The 16,877-nt window shown below is 41.9% G+C and overlaps 2 protein-coding genes across 2 annotated transcripts in view; both read left to right on the top strand.

Moving 5' to 3' along the window:
• Positions 1-3,850, top strand: part of MS4A3 (membrane spanning 4-domains A3) — a 74,455-nt gene extending 70,605 nt beyond the window's left edge. Inside the window, exons 9-10 of the mRNA XM_081544599.1 lie at positions 1,216-1,317; positions 2,968-3,850. Of these exons, the coding sequence (XP_081400725.1) occupies positions 1,216-1,317; positions 2,968-3,039 (174 nt within the window). The 3' untranslated portion in view covers positions 3,040-3,850. The remainder of the gene's footprint in view (positions 1-1,215; positions 1,318-2,967) is intronic.
• Positions 3,851-8,022: 4,172 nt separating this feature from the next.
• MS4A2 (membrane spanning 4-domains A2) lies at positions 8,023-16,810 on the top strand. The gene is made up of 7 exons (XM_081544601.1): positions 8,023-8,187; positions 9,649-9,772; positions 10,546-10,680; positions 12,243-12,299; positions 14,813-14,968; positions 15,304-15,402; positions 16,651-16,810. Exons 1-7 carry the CDS (start codon positions 8,126-8,128, stop codon positions 16,747-16,749), a joined length of 732 nt encoding a protein of 243 aa, XP_081400727.1. The 5' UTR covers positions 8,023-8,125; the 3' UTR covers positions 16,750-16,810.
• The last annotated feature ends 67 nt before the right edge of the window (positions 16,811-16,877 follow it).

Raw genomic sequence — 16,877 nt, forward strand, 5'->3', positions numbered from 1 at the left:
GCTGCTACTGCTAATGGGCTTCCCAGGTGGTAAGTGTGGTAAAGAACCCGCCAGTCAATGCAGGAGATATGAGACGCAGGTTCGATCCCTGGGTCGGGAAGATCCCTTGGAGGAGGGCATGGCAACTCACTCCAGTGTTCTTGCCTAGAGAATCCCATGAACAGAGGAGCCTGGGGGGCTACAGTTCATAGGGCTGCAAAGATTCAGACCCGACTGAAGGGGCTTAGCACGCATGCACACGCTGCTACTGATACTGTTATGTTCCCCGGAGAGATTGCATTTAAAAAGTTTTATTTCACAGTGTTCTTAATGAAACTAACTTGGGAGATTTACAATTTTCTCTGTGGTCTGGGATTTTCAAGTAGCGACTCACTGAAGATTTGAACGGCGTCCCTTTTGAATTTACTTGAGTGTGGTATTTTAAAAGGGAAAATTTTTAATAGCCTTTCCAAAGTATTTTTTTGGTTTGTGTTTACATGTTCTCCCACTTCTACAGTCAACTGAGAAATTAATGTTTTCCTCCAAATAGTTTATTTTCCCATGATTTGTGAACTGTTTTTTTCTGACTTACTCTTAATCTTCCTGTTTGCTGATACTACTCATGGTAGTTTGAGTCCTAACTTTCTCCATTATGTTTTTAATAATCTAAGTTTGTATTTACATGGGTTTGATTTTGTGTGTGTGTGTTTTGGAAGTCTTTTCTCTCCAGAGGGATTAGCATTTGTTTCTTCTAGGTGCCTCAGTGATGGTAGAAGGATCACCAGTCCAGTAATTTTGTGTTTCACTTTTCAGCTTGCTATGTTAGTTGATAGGGATACTGTAAATGCCTAAGCCTCTAGGAAGTGCAATTAAGGAACTGATGAGAGGGTCCCTTTTGTCCCTTTTCCCAAGCTGCCAATATATCTCCTGGGTTTGCTACTCTTCCGGTTGGTAGATGTTAATGGTAATGTCAGCACTTTTTCCCTCTATAGCTGTTTCACACGGGTTGGTACAGAAGTACGACGTGTCTCTCTTTCCAGGAAAAATTTTTACATGCTTTTAGATGGCGGTGAGTCTCATATAGAGTGTTGGTGTGTGGCTGTGTATTAAATCTAATTTACGATTCACTTTGACCTGTTTTATGAAGGGTAGGTATTATAGTTTGGTTTCCTGCTGACCTTTCTCTTTCCTCTGAACGTCTCTACTGGACTTAATATGCTGCATCTCTTCCCCTAGGGTCTCGTGTCGCTCACGCTGGTCCTTACCTTGCTGGAATTGGGCATAGCCTGTTCCGTGGCAGCCCTGTGGTTCAAAGCAAACTGCTGTCATTTAAGAAAGGTGGGTTTGTTTAAATGACTTACAATTCACATGATCTGCACCCTCCCTCTAGGGTTTGAGATTGTCCCTGACTTTTGGAATTGGAGAGAAACTTTCATATGATGATGATTTGTGGGGTTCCTGGAGTTATAGCTCATACAAATGTTAGACTCGGAATGAAGGTTGAAAAAGAATTCTAACCTAAAAATACAAGAGGAAAGTGTATTTCATGTTTAATAGCATACATTTTTTAAAATTAATTTTTATTTTTTATATAATCTTTAAAGATGACATTCATTTTATAGTCATTGCAAAATATTGACTATATTCCCTGAGCTGTATAATTCATCCTTGAGCCTGTATTATACCCAAGGGTTTGTACTTCCACTCCCTCACCTCTGTGTAACCTGTCCTCCCCTCCCCTGTTCTCTACATCTGTGAGTCTGCTTCTTTTTCTCTTCTATTCATTTGTTTGTTGTATTTTCTAGATTCCACACGTGTCATACCGTGCAGTATTTATCCTTCTCTGTCTGACTTACCTCACTTAGCATAATGTCCTCCAAAGCCATCCATGTTGCTGCAAGATGGCAACATTTTGTTCCTTTCTGTGGTTGAGGAGTATTCCAGTGACTATATCTATACTGTATGTAAATATTCTCTATGTATCTGTGGATATGAATATATCCATAGGAATATATCTATATGTCCTTTCTCCATTGATCTGTTGATGGACACTTACATTGCTTCCGTGTCTTGGCAATTGTAAATGATGCTGCTGTGAACACGAGAGTGCATCTATCTCTTCGAATTAGCATTTGGGCTCTTTTGGGCTGTATACTCAGGAGTAGAACTGCTGAGTCATGGTGGGTCTATTTTTATTTCTTTGAGAAACCTCCGCACTGTTTTCCACAGCGGCTGCACCACTTCACCTTCCCATCAGCAGTGTAGGGTGTAGGAGGCTTCCCCTTCCCCCACAATCCTCATCCACATTTGTTACTTGCAGACTTTTTGATAATAGTCATTCTGACAGGCGTGAGGTGATATCTCATTGTGGTTACGATTTGCATGTCCCTGGATGATTAGTGATGTTGAGAATCTTTTCACGTGCCTGTTGATCATTTGTATTTCCTGTTTGGAAAAATGTCTACTCAGTTCTTCTGCCCATTTGTTAATGTTTTTTTCTCTTTTGATGTTGAGTTGTATGAGCTATTTATATTTGTTGGATATTAATTCCTTATTGGTCATATCATTTGCAAATAGGGGCATACGTTTTTCACATGGATAGAATTAAATTATTATTTTTTAAACTTGTCACTTTCTAGTTATATTTCCAGGAAAAACAACAAATTCTTTCTGGGTTTTAGCTATCTTAATTGTGAAATGAAAATGTTCTTGTCCATTTTTTTTTCTTTAAACTTTTTATTTTGTGTTGGCATATAGCCAGTTAACAATGTGATAGTTTCAGATGAACAGCGAAAGGACTCAGCCATACGTATACTGTTTTTGTTCATTTCTAATGCTTGCTGTAAGGACTATGTATATAATATTTGAACACAGTGATAATCGGTGAATGAGTATTGTTGGCATTGATCATGATGATAATTGGAAGGAATGGAAGGAGAGGGCCGTGTTGATCCTGTTCTTGGAGTTTGATGTTGTTTTATTTTTCAGGCAATTTCCTCCCTTCCCGATCCTGGGGGATCAAGAATGCCTCCTAATAAAAGCAAGGAAATTCAGTCTTGAATGTCCAGTGAGTCAGCGCTCCATCCAAGAACTCAAGAGTCCACGAGCCAGTGGACCACGTCTCTACCATCGTGGTGCCCATCGTGAGAAACTTGGACATTCGACGCAGTCCTTTCTGTCCTGACTATAAACTCCCTTATAAGTCCTGCGAATGGAAGGACAAATGTGCTTCTCCAGGCGTCCTTTCTTTCGTAACTCCTATGATGACCACGCTAAAATTGTTCCCAGAAATCAGTTATCTTTCTTCTTACCTGCCTGCTTCGCTGTCTTCTAAGGTTTAAAAAGGCCAGGGAGAATACTCCCTATTTTATATTCTTTCTAAACTCCAGCTTCCAACCACCCAGTGAGAAAGAAAAATGAGTGAGATGTTTTTCCATTACAGAAAAATGCTTCTTGACTTTAGCTGACACCAACATTGCAAAAACTGTCCAAAAAAATCACCAAAATAACATTAAGATAAATTTTTACTGTATTTGAGGTAGGAGGGTCAAGTCTTGAAGTCTTTTTTTTTTTTTCAATGAGCTGCTGAAATTCACACATATCCGGATACAAAAATGATGCCTTAGATGGGGGTCTTTGAGAGCGAAATCAATATTTGTCCTTCAAAGGACAGTGAGAATCTGTAATGCAGAGAAGGAAGAATTGAAGCTTTAGAATCTTACAAACCTGAGTGCAAATTCTGATACTGTCTGTGTGAACTTAATCTCTCTGATCCATTTTTTTCTCACCTGTAAAATAGGTATTACAGTACCGACTATCTTATTCATTGTTATGCAGATTAAGTAAAAATAAAGCAGATGTGAAAATAGAATCACAGTATTTGATAATGACGCCACTGCTGGTGGTGGTCTTTTTGTGCTGTTGAGGCTGAGGTGGGACGGTGGTCAGATAGACGTGCAGAAAAGACAGCAGAAACCCTCACGCGTCCATCATGGCTCCTCCCATCCCCCCAGTGACATCCATGGCATCTTCTCAGGTAGCAATTTGGTGTTCTTTTTGACATCTCTGGCTCCTGATTTGTATATCTACTGCTGATGGACTTATACTTCTGCTTTATAAATTAATTTTCCTCTCTTGAGGGGGAACTGAGCCATCCACAGTGTCCATAAATTCACACCTATAAGGTACTCTTGGCTCCTTGCTTGCCGTACGTGCAAAGATTTTTCTGTAGTCTTCCCTACTAACAATTCTTGCCTCTCTTCTTCAGATAATACATATATGTAAAATGTACATAATTTATGAAGAACTACATACATACACATTAAATATAATTTCTTCTTTCAATCCATTGAACAGTTATTCAGAAAGTGCCTACTATGTGCCATGTGCTCTGCACACGATAGCCAGAGAGCCACAGTATCTGTTCCCTAGTTGCTCTTTGTGGGAGATACAGACCCACAGGAACATAGCATTATATCATGGAGCAATAAGGGCTGTCATAGGAAGAGTGTAGGGATCTTTGGAAACTCATAGAAAGAGTTCCTAATCCAGGTTAAAGAGATGAAAAAGACAATTTTGGGGAGAAGACTTTTCTCCTAAACTGAGATTTTTTTTTTTCAGAAACATTAAAAATTTTATTTATTTGTTTGGCTGCGCTACGTATTCGTTACAGCATGTGAGACCTTTAGTTGCAGCATAGGTAGCCTTCATTGCGGAGAAGGCAATGGCGCCCCACTCCAGTCCTCTTGCCTGGAAAATCCCATGGACGGAAGAGCCTAGTAGGCTGCAGTCCATGGGGTCGCTAAGAGTCGGACACGACTGAGCGACTTCACTTTCACTTTTCCCTTTCATGCACTGGAGAAGGAAATGGCAACCCACTCCAGTGTTCTTGCCTGGGGAATCCCAGGGACGGCAGAGCCTGGTGGGCTGCCGTCTATGGGGTCGCACAGAGTCGGACACGACTGAAGAGACTTAGCAGCAGTCTTCATTGAGACTCACAGGATCCAGTTCCCTGACAAGGGATTGAACCCAGGTCCCCTGTGTTGGGAGGGTCCCCTGCATTGGCCACTGGGCCTCCAGGGAAGTCCCCTAAACTGAGATCCTAAAGATAATGGGAGTTAGCATGATGAAGAGAAAAAGAAAGAAGCTGGATATATGCAAAAGCCTCTAAGCAGGAGAGAATTTGAGATATTCAGGGAACAAACCAGAGGCTTTTGTGTGTCTGACTTTGATGCGTGAGGGGCAGATGGCAAGACCTCCGTTTGGAGAGAGAAGTGTGTGCCTCGCAGGAGATGAGACAGAACAGCAAGCAAAGTGCTGTGCGCGCCCCTGCAAGGGGCGTTGGAACTGTTTATACCACGTGCGTGCTCAGTCATTCAGTCGTGTCTGACTCTTTGCGATCCAGTGGACTGTGGCCCACCAGGCTCCTCTGTCCATGGGATTCTCCAGGCAAGAACACTGGAGTGGGTTGCCATTCCCTCCTCCAGGGGATCTTCCTGATCCAGGGATCGAAGAGCCTGCATTGCAGGTGGATTCCTTACTGTCCAGGGCCAAGTTCCACCCTCCAACCCTAGAAAGCCAGTTGTTAAATATTTACCAACACAACAATGAATAGATACGGACAGGTCATGTACTTACTTGGAATTTAGGAATATCATTGCAGTTGCAATGCAGAGTGATTTGGAAAGAGTAAAGAGAAGGTTGGTTAGGGGTCTGATACAGCGAACCGAACCATTGGTGAATAGACTTCAGTGGAAGGAAAGGTATTTACAGTAACATTTGTATTATCATTTTTCATTAATTCTACTTTTCCTATATAAAGCTCTAAAATATTTTGCAACTTTGATTTAAAAATCATAGACCGATTTGGTGGGAATTGAAATATTATTAATATTAATATATTAAATGGTATCATTTATATTTCGTTCTTCAGGTCTGATTTTATTCTTTTTAATTATATAATGTTTTCCTTTATCTTGTTCATCTTTACATCTTGCTCTTATTTATATCTACAAATGAAAGCAATTTCATTTCTTTTTTAAAGATCAGTATAGGGCCTGCCTGGTGGCTCAATGGTAAAGAACCCGCCTGCCAGTGTAGGAGACGCTGTTTGATCCCTGGTCCAGGACAATCCCACATGCCACAGAGCAACTAAGCCCATGTTTCACAACTATTGAGCCTGTGCTCTAGAGCCCGTGAGCCACAAATAGTGAGCCCAGAAACCACAACTACTGAAGCGCAAGTGCCCATGCTCTGCAACAAGAGAAGCCACTGCAATGACTAATCCACGCACCCCAACTAGAGAGAAGTCCTCACTCTCCACACCTGGAGAAAAACCCCTGCAGGAGCAGAGACCCAGCGGAGCCAGAAATAAATAAAAATATAAAATTATAAAAAAGATCAATATATATCCTCACAATTTTTTCTCTCATTGAATTGGCGTAGATTACTTCTATAACATTGAAAAGAAGAAGAAATTTGCTCTTTGACCTCTATACTTGTTTGCTCTTGACCGTATGTACACGCTCGTGTGTGTGTGTGTGTGTGTGTGTGTGTGTGTGTGTGTGTGTGTGAGAGAGAGAGAGAGAGAGAAAGACTGGGATACCTTTGGGAGTGTCAGAAAATACCCTGAAGAGATAGCAATTTTCAATTTGCAACATGTAAATTCGTGCATATTTAAGTGACCTGAGCATTCGGTTTGAGAAAACAATTGTCCAGATGGGATCTGAAAGCAAATTTCTTTGGAGTTTGGGGAAATAAACCCAGTGTATATCAGAGAGAAGAAATGTTGCCTGTCAAAGAGGAAGCCGGATGCTGAGTGGGTGCAGAGTGCGGACAGATGTGCCTCCACAAGGAGGAAACACATGCGGTGGGAGGAACGCAAGCTCTGTTATCTCCTCCTTCAGGCAGACGCACGGTTCAAACTCATCTTGATAATTTTGCCCCCACCGAAAAAAAGGCACTTGGGTATATGTTTCAGTGTTTACTGTTGTGAAAGATGAAGCAGTGTGTTTATATAAAGACCCAAATGAGGGCACAGAAGATGATATGCATCTCAACAGGGGGAAGGAGCTGGTGAAAACTGGGGTATGAAACTAATTGAAACTGACAAGATGCATCTCAGTTTCTGATTTGCATTTTGCAAGTTTCTGTTGAAAATTGTCACAAAATAGCCTTGTGTCCAAACACCAAAGACCATCCTCAATCTCTTTCCTCTCTAAGTCTCAAGTTTAGTTTCTGATTATTCTCTGCAAACATAATGAAGTATTATAGGCTGCTCCCGGAAAGCACCATAAGGAGACGTTTCTTTAAGGTCTTTTCTGGCAGAGATGGTGTAATTTCTCTAAGGGAGACATGAGAGAATGAAAAATCCTGAGGCTCTATTTAAACTAAAAATAGAGCTACCATGTGACCCAGCAATCCCACTCCTGGGCATGTATCTGGAGAAAATCATAATTTGACATGATACACACACCCCATGTCCATTTCAGTGCTATTTACAATATGCAGAACATGGGAGCGGCCTGACGCCGATGCCTGGATAAAGAAGCCGTGGCACATACATACAATGGAATATTACTCAGCCACAAAAAAGAATGCCACTTGCAGCAGCATGAATGAATCTAGAGAAAGACAGCTGTCAGAAACACTCATATTTGCAAACAGCGCTTCAGCCTTACATTACCTGTGAAGCCAAGTCCTCTGAGGACAATTGGAGGACTTCTGACTTAGGAATGGCTGGCCTGGGTCACAAACAGAGAAAAGACCAGGGGAGAAGCACAGTCTCTTTCTGCTCTGCAGTTCTCTCTCACCTGTGCAATTTCAACTAAACCCTCTCATTTTGGGGTTCTGTAAATCCTGCTGGTTTCAGAAGGAATTATCCTCCAAGAGTCTCAAATCTCCCCAATTCACACTCATCCCTTTTCCATAGCCCATTAAATTTTGCTCTTTATTATAATAAGAAAAGCCCTGTTGATCTTAATCAGCCAGGAAACTTATCTTTCTGACCAATGTCTTAAGTATGAAGATAGTTATCCAAGTCATGAGTCACCCATCTTAACTGACCATCCGAAGACTCTGAGAGGGAGCCCACCAAGGCTCACAGGAACATTGTCCTTCCTCCCTGGAGAGCTCTGTTAATGAAGAAATGGAGGCGGAAGGTAGGGACAGGACAGAGCTTGCTCTCCCCACTCCACAAGAGCCCACCAGGTAGGTGCAAGCTGTTATTTTTCTTCTATTCCCAGTCACTTAGTGAACCGGAGATAGTCACAGCGCTGGGGAGATGCCAGATCGTGAACTTGGCTGTGGACCCCTTGGGTTTAAGTGAAATCCCGAGTATGAAGAAGTTATTTGCTACACTTTCTCAGTAGTTCTCTCTGGTCGATGGGAGAAGGTTTTTATTTAGCCTGTAAGTTGGGAACAGCTGAAGTTTTCTAACGAAAGAGGCTCATATTCTAGGCTTACAGAAGGGGATTTGTACCCTCTTGCCTCTGTGTGTGGTGTGTGTGAATCTCTGTGAATCTCAAGCTGCGGGGTCCTGCCCCACTGTTCAGAGGGGAATGTTCTCAGGGTGAAATCTGGTGGAGATGTGCACAGTTTAGTTTCCCTTTGGACACCAAAGATTAGCACATATGGTGTGTGTGTTGGTAGCTCCGTCTGTCCGACTCCCTGAGACCCCATGGACTGTCGCCCGTCAGGCTCCTCTGTCCATGGAATTCTCCAGGCAAGAAGACTGGAGTGGGTTGCCATGCCCTTCTCCAGGGGATTTTCCCAACCCAAGGATCAAATCCAGGTCTCCTGCATTGCAGGCAGATTCTTTACCGTCTGAGCCACCAGGGAAGCCCCAACACATATTAAAACTTTCTTTTTAAAGGTTTTAGGAGAAACTGAAGACAGAGCTTCAGAAATCAATAACAGATTGAACGTCATTGTAAACTATTAGTATACTCTAATGCGTGGGAAGACATAGTATTGCCAGTGAGCCTCCTCTAAGGATGAAAATAGAACAGAGATCAACAAACCTTTCAAAGTCATTCCTTTACGCACATGAAATTTGAGTATGTCATTGACAACATCTTTTCAGATACATTTCTACGTTAAAAAGACAGAAATGTGTAGGTAAACATGTTTCATAGCTTTTACTTTTACCCACCAGCATAGTTTAGTGAGAAAGAGCCTGGTAATAACTCTGGATTAAGAGTAAGAAGGGGCTTCCCTGCCTCCCTGCCTCCCTGCCTCAGATGGTAAAACATCCACTTGCAATCAGGAGACCCGGGTTCGATCTCTGGGTCGGGAAGATCACCTGGAGAGGGGAATGACCACCCACTCCAACATTCTTGCCTAGAGAATTCCATGGACAGAGGAGCCTGGCAGGCTACGTTACAGTCCCTGGGGTTGCAAAGAATTGGCCAAGACTGAGTAATTTAGTACATACAAGCACAAGAATAAGAAGACTTGTATGATTTTTGTTCCATCTAACCGTGATCAGATAGTGATCCTGGCCACTAACTTGGACCTTCTGAGCCTCTGAGTTTCCTGTACTTCATAGTGAAGATTTTAATTACAGAATTATTTTGAAAAATAAGCAAAATGCCCTTTCTGTCAGTTGAGATCTTTGCATAGAGACTTAGAGAATTTTCTCACAGCTGCATTTCTGTTTAAACTTCACAGTGCATCTGAAATTGAACTTGCAGAAATATCTCTCCATGAAAGCGTCTTACTGGAAAAGCCTGCCCCAACCGCACCACGCCAAACATGGTTGACTGTTCTGAAGAGAGAGCTGGAATTCCTGGGGGTGAGTGAGCCTCCTCCAACCTCAACTAGAGTGAAGACTGGCTCTAAGAAAGAGTATTTGGTGGCATCAACATAGCTTCCCTACTCAGATTCATGGAGGGAAAAATCTAGTAGAAAATTATTGACACTCACCTCACACTGTTAGGCAGAGTCCTAACAGTGGTTCAGTTGGCAAAGCATCTACCTGCGGTGCAGGAGACCCAGGTTCAATCCCTGGATTGGGAAGATTCCCTGGAGAGGGAAATGGCAACCCACTCCAGTATTCTTACCTGGGAAATCTCCCAGAAGATCCCAGTGGACTGCAGTCCATGGGGTTACAAGGGTCAGACACAACTTAGCAACTGATCCATCACCTCCAGGCACCCTGTTGGGTAGAAAGAAGCATTTTCTCATGAAGACTAGGGTTAGACTAGCAAATAGGATCTGCCAACTCTGGTCAGTTGCCAATGGATCAATATCATCCTGTCAATGATTTATAATCTTTGTCTTGTCACAGATAGAAAGAGCCATTGTTGATGTCCACCATGAGTATGTAAACAAAGGCACAGGAGATGGCTATGCCTGCATGATCTCATGGCTATTCTTGCATGAGGTCATGCCAGTATAAATTCTTAAAGTGGCCAGATGATACTGGAAAATACTGCATTTGGATCCTTTTGAGGACTACCTAAGACACCAGAGCATTTTCTCACATTTGGCCTCAATTATAAGGAAACTGATGTAATCTTAGAAAAATACCTTCTGGTTTCACAAAATCTATCCATTTTTCTACAGGTAACACAAATTCTGATTGGTTTGATATACCTTTATTTTGGAACAATTGTGTGCTCCAAGATCAATGATAAAGAGTTTACTGAATACTTTTTTTCATCATTTAAAGTCGGCTACCCATTCTGGGGAGCCCTATTTGTGAGTATATGTCTACAGTTGTCTGAAATAATACTGCACGTGGCTTTTCTTTCATCCAGATCAGATTTAACAATTGTTTATTCTAGTATTGAGAATATATGAGGGTATTCTAATATGTATATGGATATATATAAATATAGATGCATATTTACAGTTTACAAAACACTTTGGGTTAAATTAGCTAATATATGTTTATGCATTGCTCAAGAATTTAGCTAGCAAGAATCGAACCTAAACTTTCAGAATCCAATTTGAGAAAAATTTCTGTAACACCATTCATCAGTAAAGCCATCTTAGCAAAGGTAGGGGGCAGAGAGTGTTGAAACGAGGAGAACAGGGCTGACATCCGATGAACTTCTCCTGCGCCCTAGAAACTCTTTTAGGTACTTTCTCATTGTATCTCTTTTAGTCATTGTACTAGTTGGAAACTAGATGGCTGAATGAGCTCATAAGAAAATATTGTTTTATTGAAGTATAACTGATATATAACAAACAGCACCTATTTAAGGTGTACAATTTGATAAACTTTGACAGGACACATGAGAACCTTTCCACATCAGTGTAATGAAAATACTCATCACGGCAAAAATTTCCTGTTCACCTTGGTAACCCCTCCCTCCCTCAACCTCACCCTCCTATTCTCAAGCAGTCACTTGTCTTCTGTTGCTATATATTAGTTTGCGTTTTCTGGAGTTTTATATAAATGGAATAATAACACCATCTTTTCTCTAATGCCTGGCTTCTTGCACTCAGCATACTTGTTTTTGATTAATCCATGTTGTTTTTTGCATCAACATTTTCATTCACAAGGATATATTTTAACCCTAAAAATACTGCATTGGCTTGGCCCTCTGCTAAATACGCAGGTCTCAGGTCGCTTGTTCAAGACTCTCCTTCAACTTTTGCTATATCTAGTTTGAAACTTTCTTACTGTTTTTTCAGTCCAATCATTTAGTTTATTAGATGTCTCTCAACTCACCATATGATCTGAATCTATGAAATGTTTTGAATGTGTGCTACTGGTTGATATGTTCACTAAATCCTTCATCATGTGTGTTTTCATAATGGCTGTGTGTCTACAAGACATACGGCAGACTCCGGAGACAGTCACATGTTTCTTGCCCAGAGGAACTGACACTGTAACACACAAGATGCTCGTATGAGCAAATGATTACAATAAAATGAGAGCGGTGTGATAACAGTCATGCCCCAGGGGCTGCTGGACTTCACAGCACTTAGTGGTGAGCCATGGACTCTCAGAGTTAGCATCACCTGGCAACCTGGTAGAAATGAAGAATCTCAGACCACATCTCGGACTTACTAAGTAACAATTCACATTTTAACAAGACCCTCACATAATTCACATGGACATTTAATTTTGAGAAGCTTTCTGTAGGAAATTATAAAAATAAAATAAGAAAACTAAAAAATAAAATGGATTAAAGGACATCTTTATAGAATGCCCACAAATTTACCTTCTATTTGGAGAGTGAGGATGAAAGGGACGCAGAGAAGAGCAGGGACCCACTGTGCTTTTTTTCCCTCTCCTTCCTTTTGAACAGTTTGCTATTTCTGGCATTTTGTCAATCACGTCTGAAAAGAAACACTCAGCGTATCTGGTGAGTTGCATTCTGTCTTTATCCTTGAGAAGGTAAGAAAAGGTTAATTTTAAGAGTCTTGAAGGAGACATGTTGTTATCTCTTATGAGTGAATGTGGATATGTGATTTTTTTCCCAGTCTACTTTTGTGTTGGATCTAATAACTAAACATAAAATCATTAAAATACCAATTGTATCACTTAAAAACAATAAATGTAATTACTTTGACACTTGTTGAAAAAATACCCTCACGCCAGCTCTGTCCTTAAACTATAGTCTTGTGATCCAACAAATGATTCGTTTCCAATTAGGGAGTCTATTTGATGAGAGACTATGAGTATAGTTTGTATTATCAAAGCTATGGTTTTCCCAGTAGTCATGTACAGATGTGAGAGTTGGGTCATAAAGAAGGCTGAGCTCTGAAGAATTGATGCTTTTGAACTGTGGTGCTGGAGAAGATTCTTGGGAGTCCACTAGACCGCTCAGAGATCCAACCAGTCCATCCTAAAGGAAATCAACCCTGAATAATTCATTGGAAGGACTGATGCTGAAGCTGAAGCTCTAATACTTTGGCCTCCTGATGCAAAGAGCTGACTCATTAGACAAGTGCTGGGAAAGATTGAAGGCAGGAGGAGAAGGGGACTACAGAGGACAAGATGATTAGACTCAGTGGACATGAACTGAGCACACTCTGGGAGATAGTGAAAGACAGGGGAGCCTGGGGGGCTACAGTCCATGCGGTCACAAGGAGTTGGACACGACTCAGCAACTGAACAGCAGCAGCGACAACATGAGTATTCGCGTGGGTCTTCCTGCGCGCAGCCTTAGAGAGAGAGTTGTAGGTCCTTATTACACAAGTACATTTTCTACAGGTCCCTTTGTAATCTATATTTTGAATAAATGTACTTCCCTGGTGGCTCAGATGGTAAAGTATCTGCCTACAATGTGGGAGACCCAGGTTCAATCTCTGGGCCAGGAAGATCTCCTGGAGAAGGAAACGGCAACCCACTCCAGTACTCTTGCCTGGAAAATCCCATGGACAGAGGAGCCTGGTCGGCTACAGTCCATGGGGTCGCAGAGTCGGACACGACTGAGAGACTTCACTTTCTTTTCACTTTGCATAAGTGCGGAGCTTATTGGATATATCCAGCCCTGAAATGCAGGTAGGTTTATTGAACACTGTGGCAGGTGTGGGACCCAGTCTAAACGTGACTCTTTATCTAAATGTAAGACCAGAAACTATAAAACTCCTAGAGGAAAATATAGGCAATACACTCTCCGACATAAATCACAGCAGGATCCTCCATGACCCACCTCCCAGAATATTGGAAATAAAAGCAAAAATAAACAAATGGGACCTAATTAAAATTAAAAGCTTTTGCACAACAAAGGAAACTATAAGCAAGGTGAAAAGACAGCCTTCAGAATGGGAGAAAATAATAGCAAATGAAGCAACAGACAAACAATTAATCTCAAAAATATACAAGCAACTCCTGCAGCTCAATTCCGGAAAAATAAACGACCCAATCAAAAAATGGGCCAAAGAACTAAACAGACATTTCTCCAAAGAAGACATACAGATGGCTAACAAACACATGAAAAGATGCTCAACATCACTCATTATTAGTGAAATGCAATCAAAACCACAGTGAGGTACCATTTCACACCAGTCAGAATGGCTGCTATCCAAAAGTCTACAAGCAATAAATGCTGGAGAGGGTGTGGAGAAAAGGGAACCCTCTTACACTGTTGGTGGGAAAGCAAACTAGCACAGCCACTATGGAGAACAGTGTGGAGATTCCTTAAAAAACTGGGAATAGAACTGCCATATGACCCAGCAATCCCACTGCTGGGCATATACACCGAGGAAACCAGAATTGAAAGAGACGCGTGTACCCCAATGTTCATCGCAGCACTGTTTACAATAGCCAGGACATGGAAGCAACCTAGATGTCCATCAGCAGACGAATGGATAAGGAAGCTGTTGTACATATACACAATGGAATATTACTCAGCCATTAAAAAGAATACATTTGAATCGGTTCTACTGAGATGGATGAAACTGGAGCCCATTATACAGAGTGAAGTAAGCCAGAAAGAAAAACACCAATACAGTATACTAATGCATATATATGGAATTTGAAAGATGGTAACGATACCCCTATATGTGAGATAGAATAAGAGACACAGATGCATAGAACAGTCTTATGGACTCTGAGGGAGAAGGTGAGGGTGGGACGTTCTGGGAGAATAGCATTGAAACATGTATATTATCATATGTGAAACAGAACACCATTCCATGTTTGATGCATGAGACAAATGCTCAGGGCCGGGGCAATGGGATGACCCAGAGGGATGGGATGGGAAGGGAGGTGGGAGGGGGGTCCAGGAAGGGGAACACATGTAAACCCATGGCTGATTCATGTCAATGTATGGCAAAAACCACTACAATATTGTAAAGTAATTAGCCCCCAACTAAAATAAATAAATTTATTTAAAAAAAAAAAAAAATAAATGTGACTCTTTGTCGTCAGATCCGAGGATGCCTGGGAGCAAACGCAGTCAGCAGCGTAGCCTCGGGAACAGGCATCGGAATCCTCATCAGTAACCTCAAGCAGAGCTCCACTTACGTCTACGGCTGCGAGGAGGTCTATGAGAACGACTACTGCTCTCTGGCCTGCTTCTCCACTGTGTGTATTTCTCGTGGGAAGGCTAAGATCCTGATCTAAGTGGGGCGCCTTCTTTTCCTTTCCGTGAACACCACCCTTCTGCCACCGCATCACATAATGCAGTGTTCTCATGCCCAGGGTCGCGCCAGCCTCTTTGCCCCACCTCCAACTGAATCCTGCGAGGGTGGTGCCAGGCGCTTTGAGTAAGCGTCCCCTGGTTTTCGCATGTGGTTCTGCAGGAACTGGCCGTGTGCTGAGCGGGGGTGGGTGGTGAGACAGGGGCTGCTGGGAGGGAATGCCTTTCCCACCTGCGACCCCACTTGTCCTTTTGGTTGTTGTTGGCTCTTGCTCAACAGGAAGTCGTGGCGATGATCCTGTTTCTCACCATCCTGGGCTTTGGCAGTGCCGTGTCACTTATAGTTTATGGAATTGGTGAAATAACTGAAGGAAACCAGGTAGGCGGAGGCCTGACATTAAATCCTAAATGATGAAGAACTTGAGCTTTGTTGCTTAAAAGTATGGCCTGGGTTTCCTGCAACATTGCTTCCAGTGTCAATATTCCGTTTCTCCAAGTTTCAGTATTTTGGTTTTCAAATCTCATGTTTTGAATGAATTAATTTATTTTAACTTCACTCATTATTAGAGAAATGCAAATCAAAACCACAATGAGGTATCAGCTCCCACCAGTCAGAATGGCCATCATTAAAAAGCCAACAAACAATAAATGCTGGAGAGGCTGTGAAGAAATGGGAACCAAATCTCATGTTTTCAATCAAATTTTCCATTCACAAACCTCATAGTATTAATACAATTCCTTCGACTGAAGTTTAGGAAAGTAATATCTTCATCATTTTAGGAAATGTAGATGCTTCAAAGTATTAAGCATATGTAGAGCATAAGAGACGAACATACAGGTAGCACATGATGGAAACACTTGAGTAGCTGGGCTTTTTAAAATTTGTTCCTGCTCTCTTCTTTCTTGGATCTCACCTTCCCACTTGCTCTGAAGCCTCTATTTTGCTTCCTCTCTGAGTCATGACTACCAGCTGCGCTTCCACTTATCTTACCCATTTTTATACCTGTGATGTTTGAAAGAGAGTTAGAAATACCTGATGCATATACACTTACTCATATCTTCCAGGTAAAACACACTCTCTCCATCTTTCCACTTGCCTGAAGCATTCAAGTTTGCCTGCCTTTCCTGATCACTTTCCTTCAGAGATAACTAAGATAAGAGATGTACCAAATTTCAGACACAGAATCATCTCAACAACTTCTCACTGACTGACAACTTCTTTTGAACCCAGTTGGCCAGGTGATCTGGTTTGTTGGAGACGGAAGTATTGTTGTTGCTGTTCAGTCACTCAGTCGTGGCTGACTCTTTGCGACCCCATGGACTGCAGCACGCCAGGCTTCCCTGTCCTTCACCCTCTCCTGGAGCTTACTCAGATTCATGTCCATCGAGTCAGTGATGCCATCCAGCCATCTCATCTTCCATCGTCCCTTCTCCTCCTGCCTTCAATCTTTCCCAGCATCAGGGTCTTCCCAATGAGCTGGCTCTTCACATCAGGTGGCTAAAATATCACAGTGTGATGTCAGGCCGTGAGATACAAAAAGAGATGAGATGTGCTTCTTAAGCAAGTATTCTAGGGGCAGAAAATTCTGGGTGATTGATAATGTTTTTTTTTCCTTCACCTCATCAGATTCCAGAAGATTGTCTTTATGAAGAAGTAAGCACATATGCGCCGATTTACAGTGAATTGGAAGAACGAGGAGAGACGACTTCTCCTGCTGATTCATAAGAATCATGTGTCCAGAACATTCTGATTCACAGCAAAAAGCTTAGAAAGCCCCTATCTCTGTGTAAGAGGCTACTGGCAAAATTTCAATTCTTTCTATGACCTGACAAGTTTATAACATGTTTTATTCT

The sequence above is a fragment of the Giraffa tippelskirchi genome, chromosome 11 (genome assembly GCF_054371585.1).
Source record: "Giraffa tippelskirchi isolate mGirTip1 chromosome 11, T2T-mGirTip1v1.2.pri, whole genome shotgun sequence".
Classification (NCBI taxonomy): domain Eukaryota; kingdom Metazoa; phylum Chordata; class Mammalia; order Artiodactyla; family Giraffidae; genus Giraffa; species Giraffa tippelskirchi.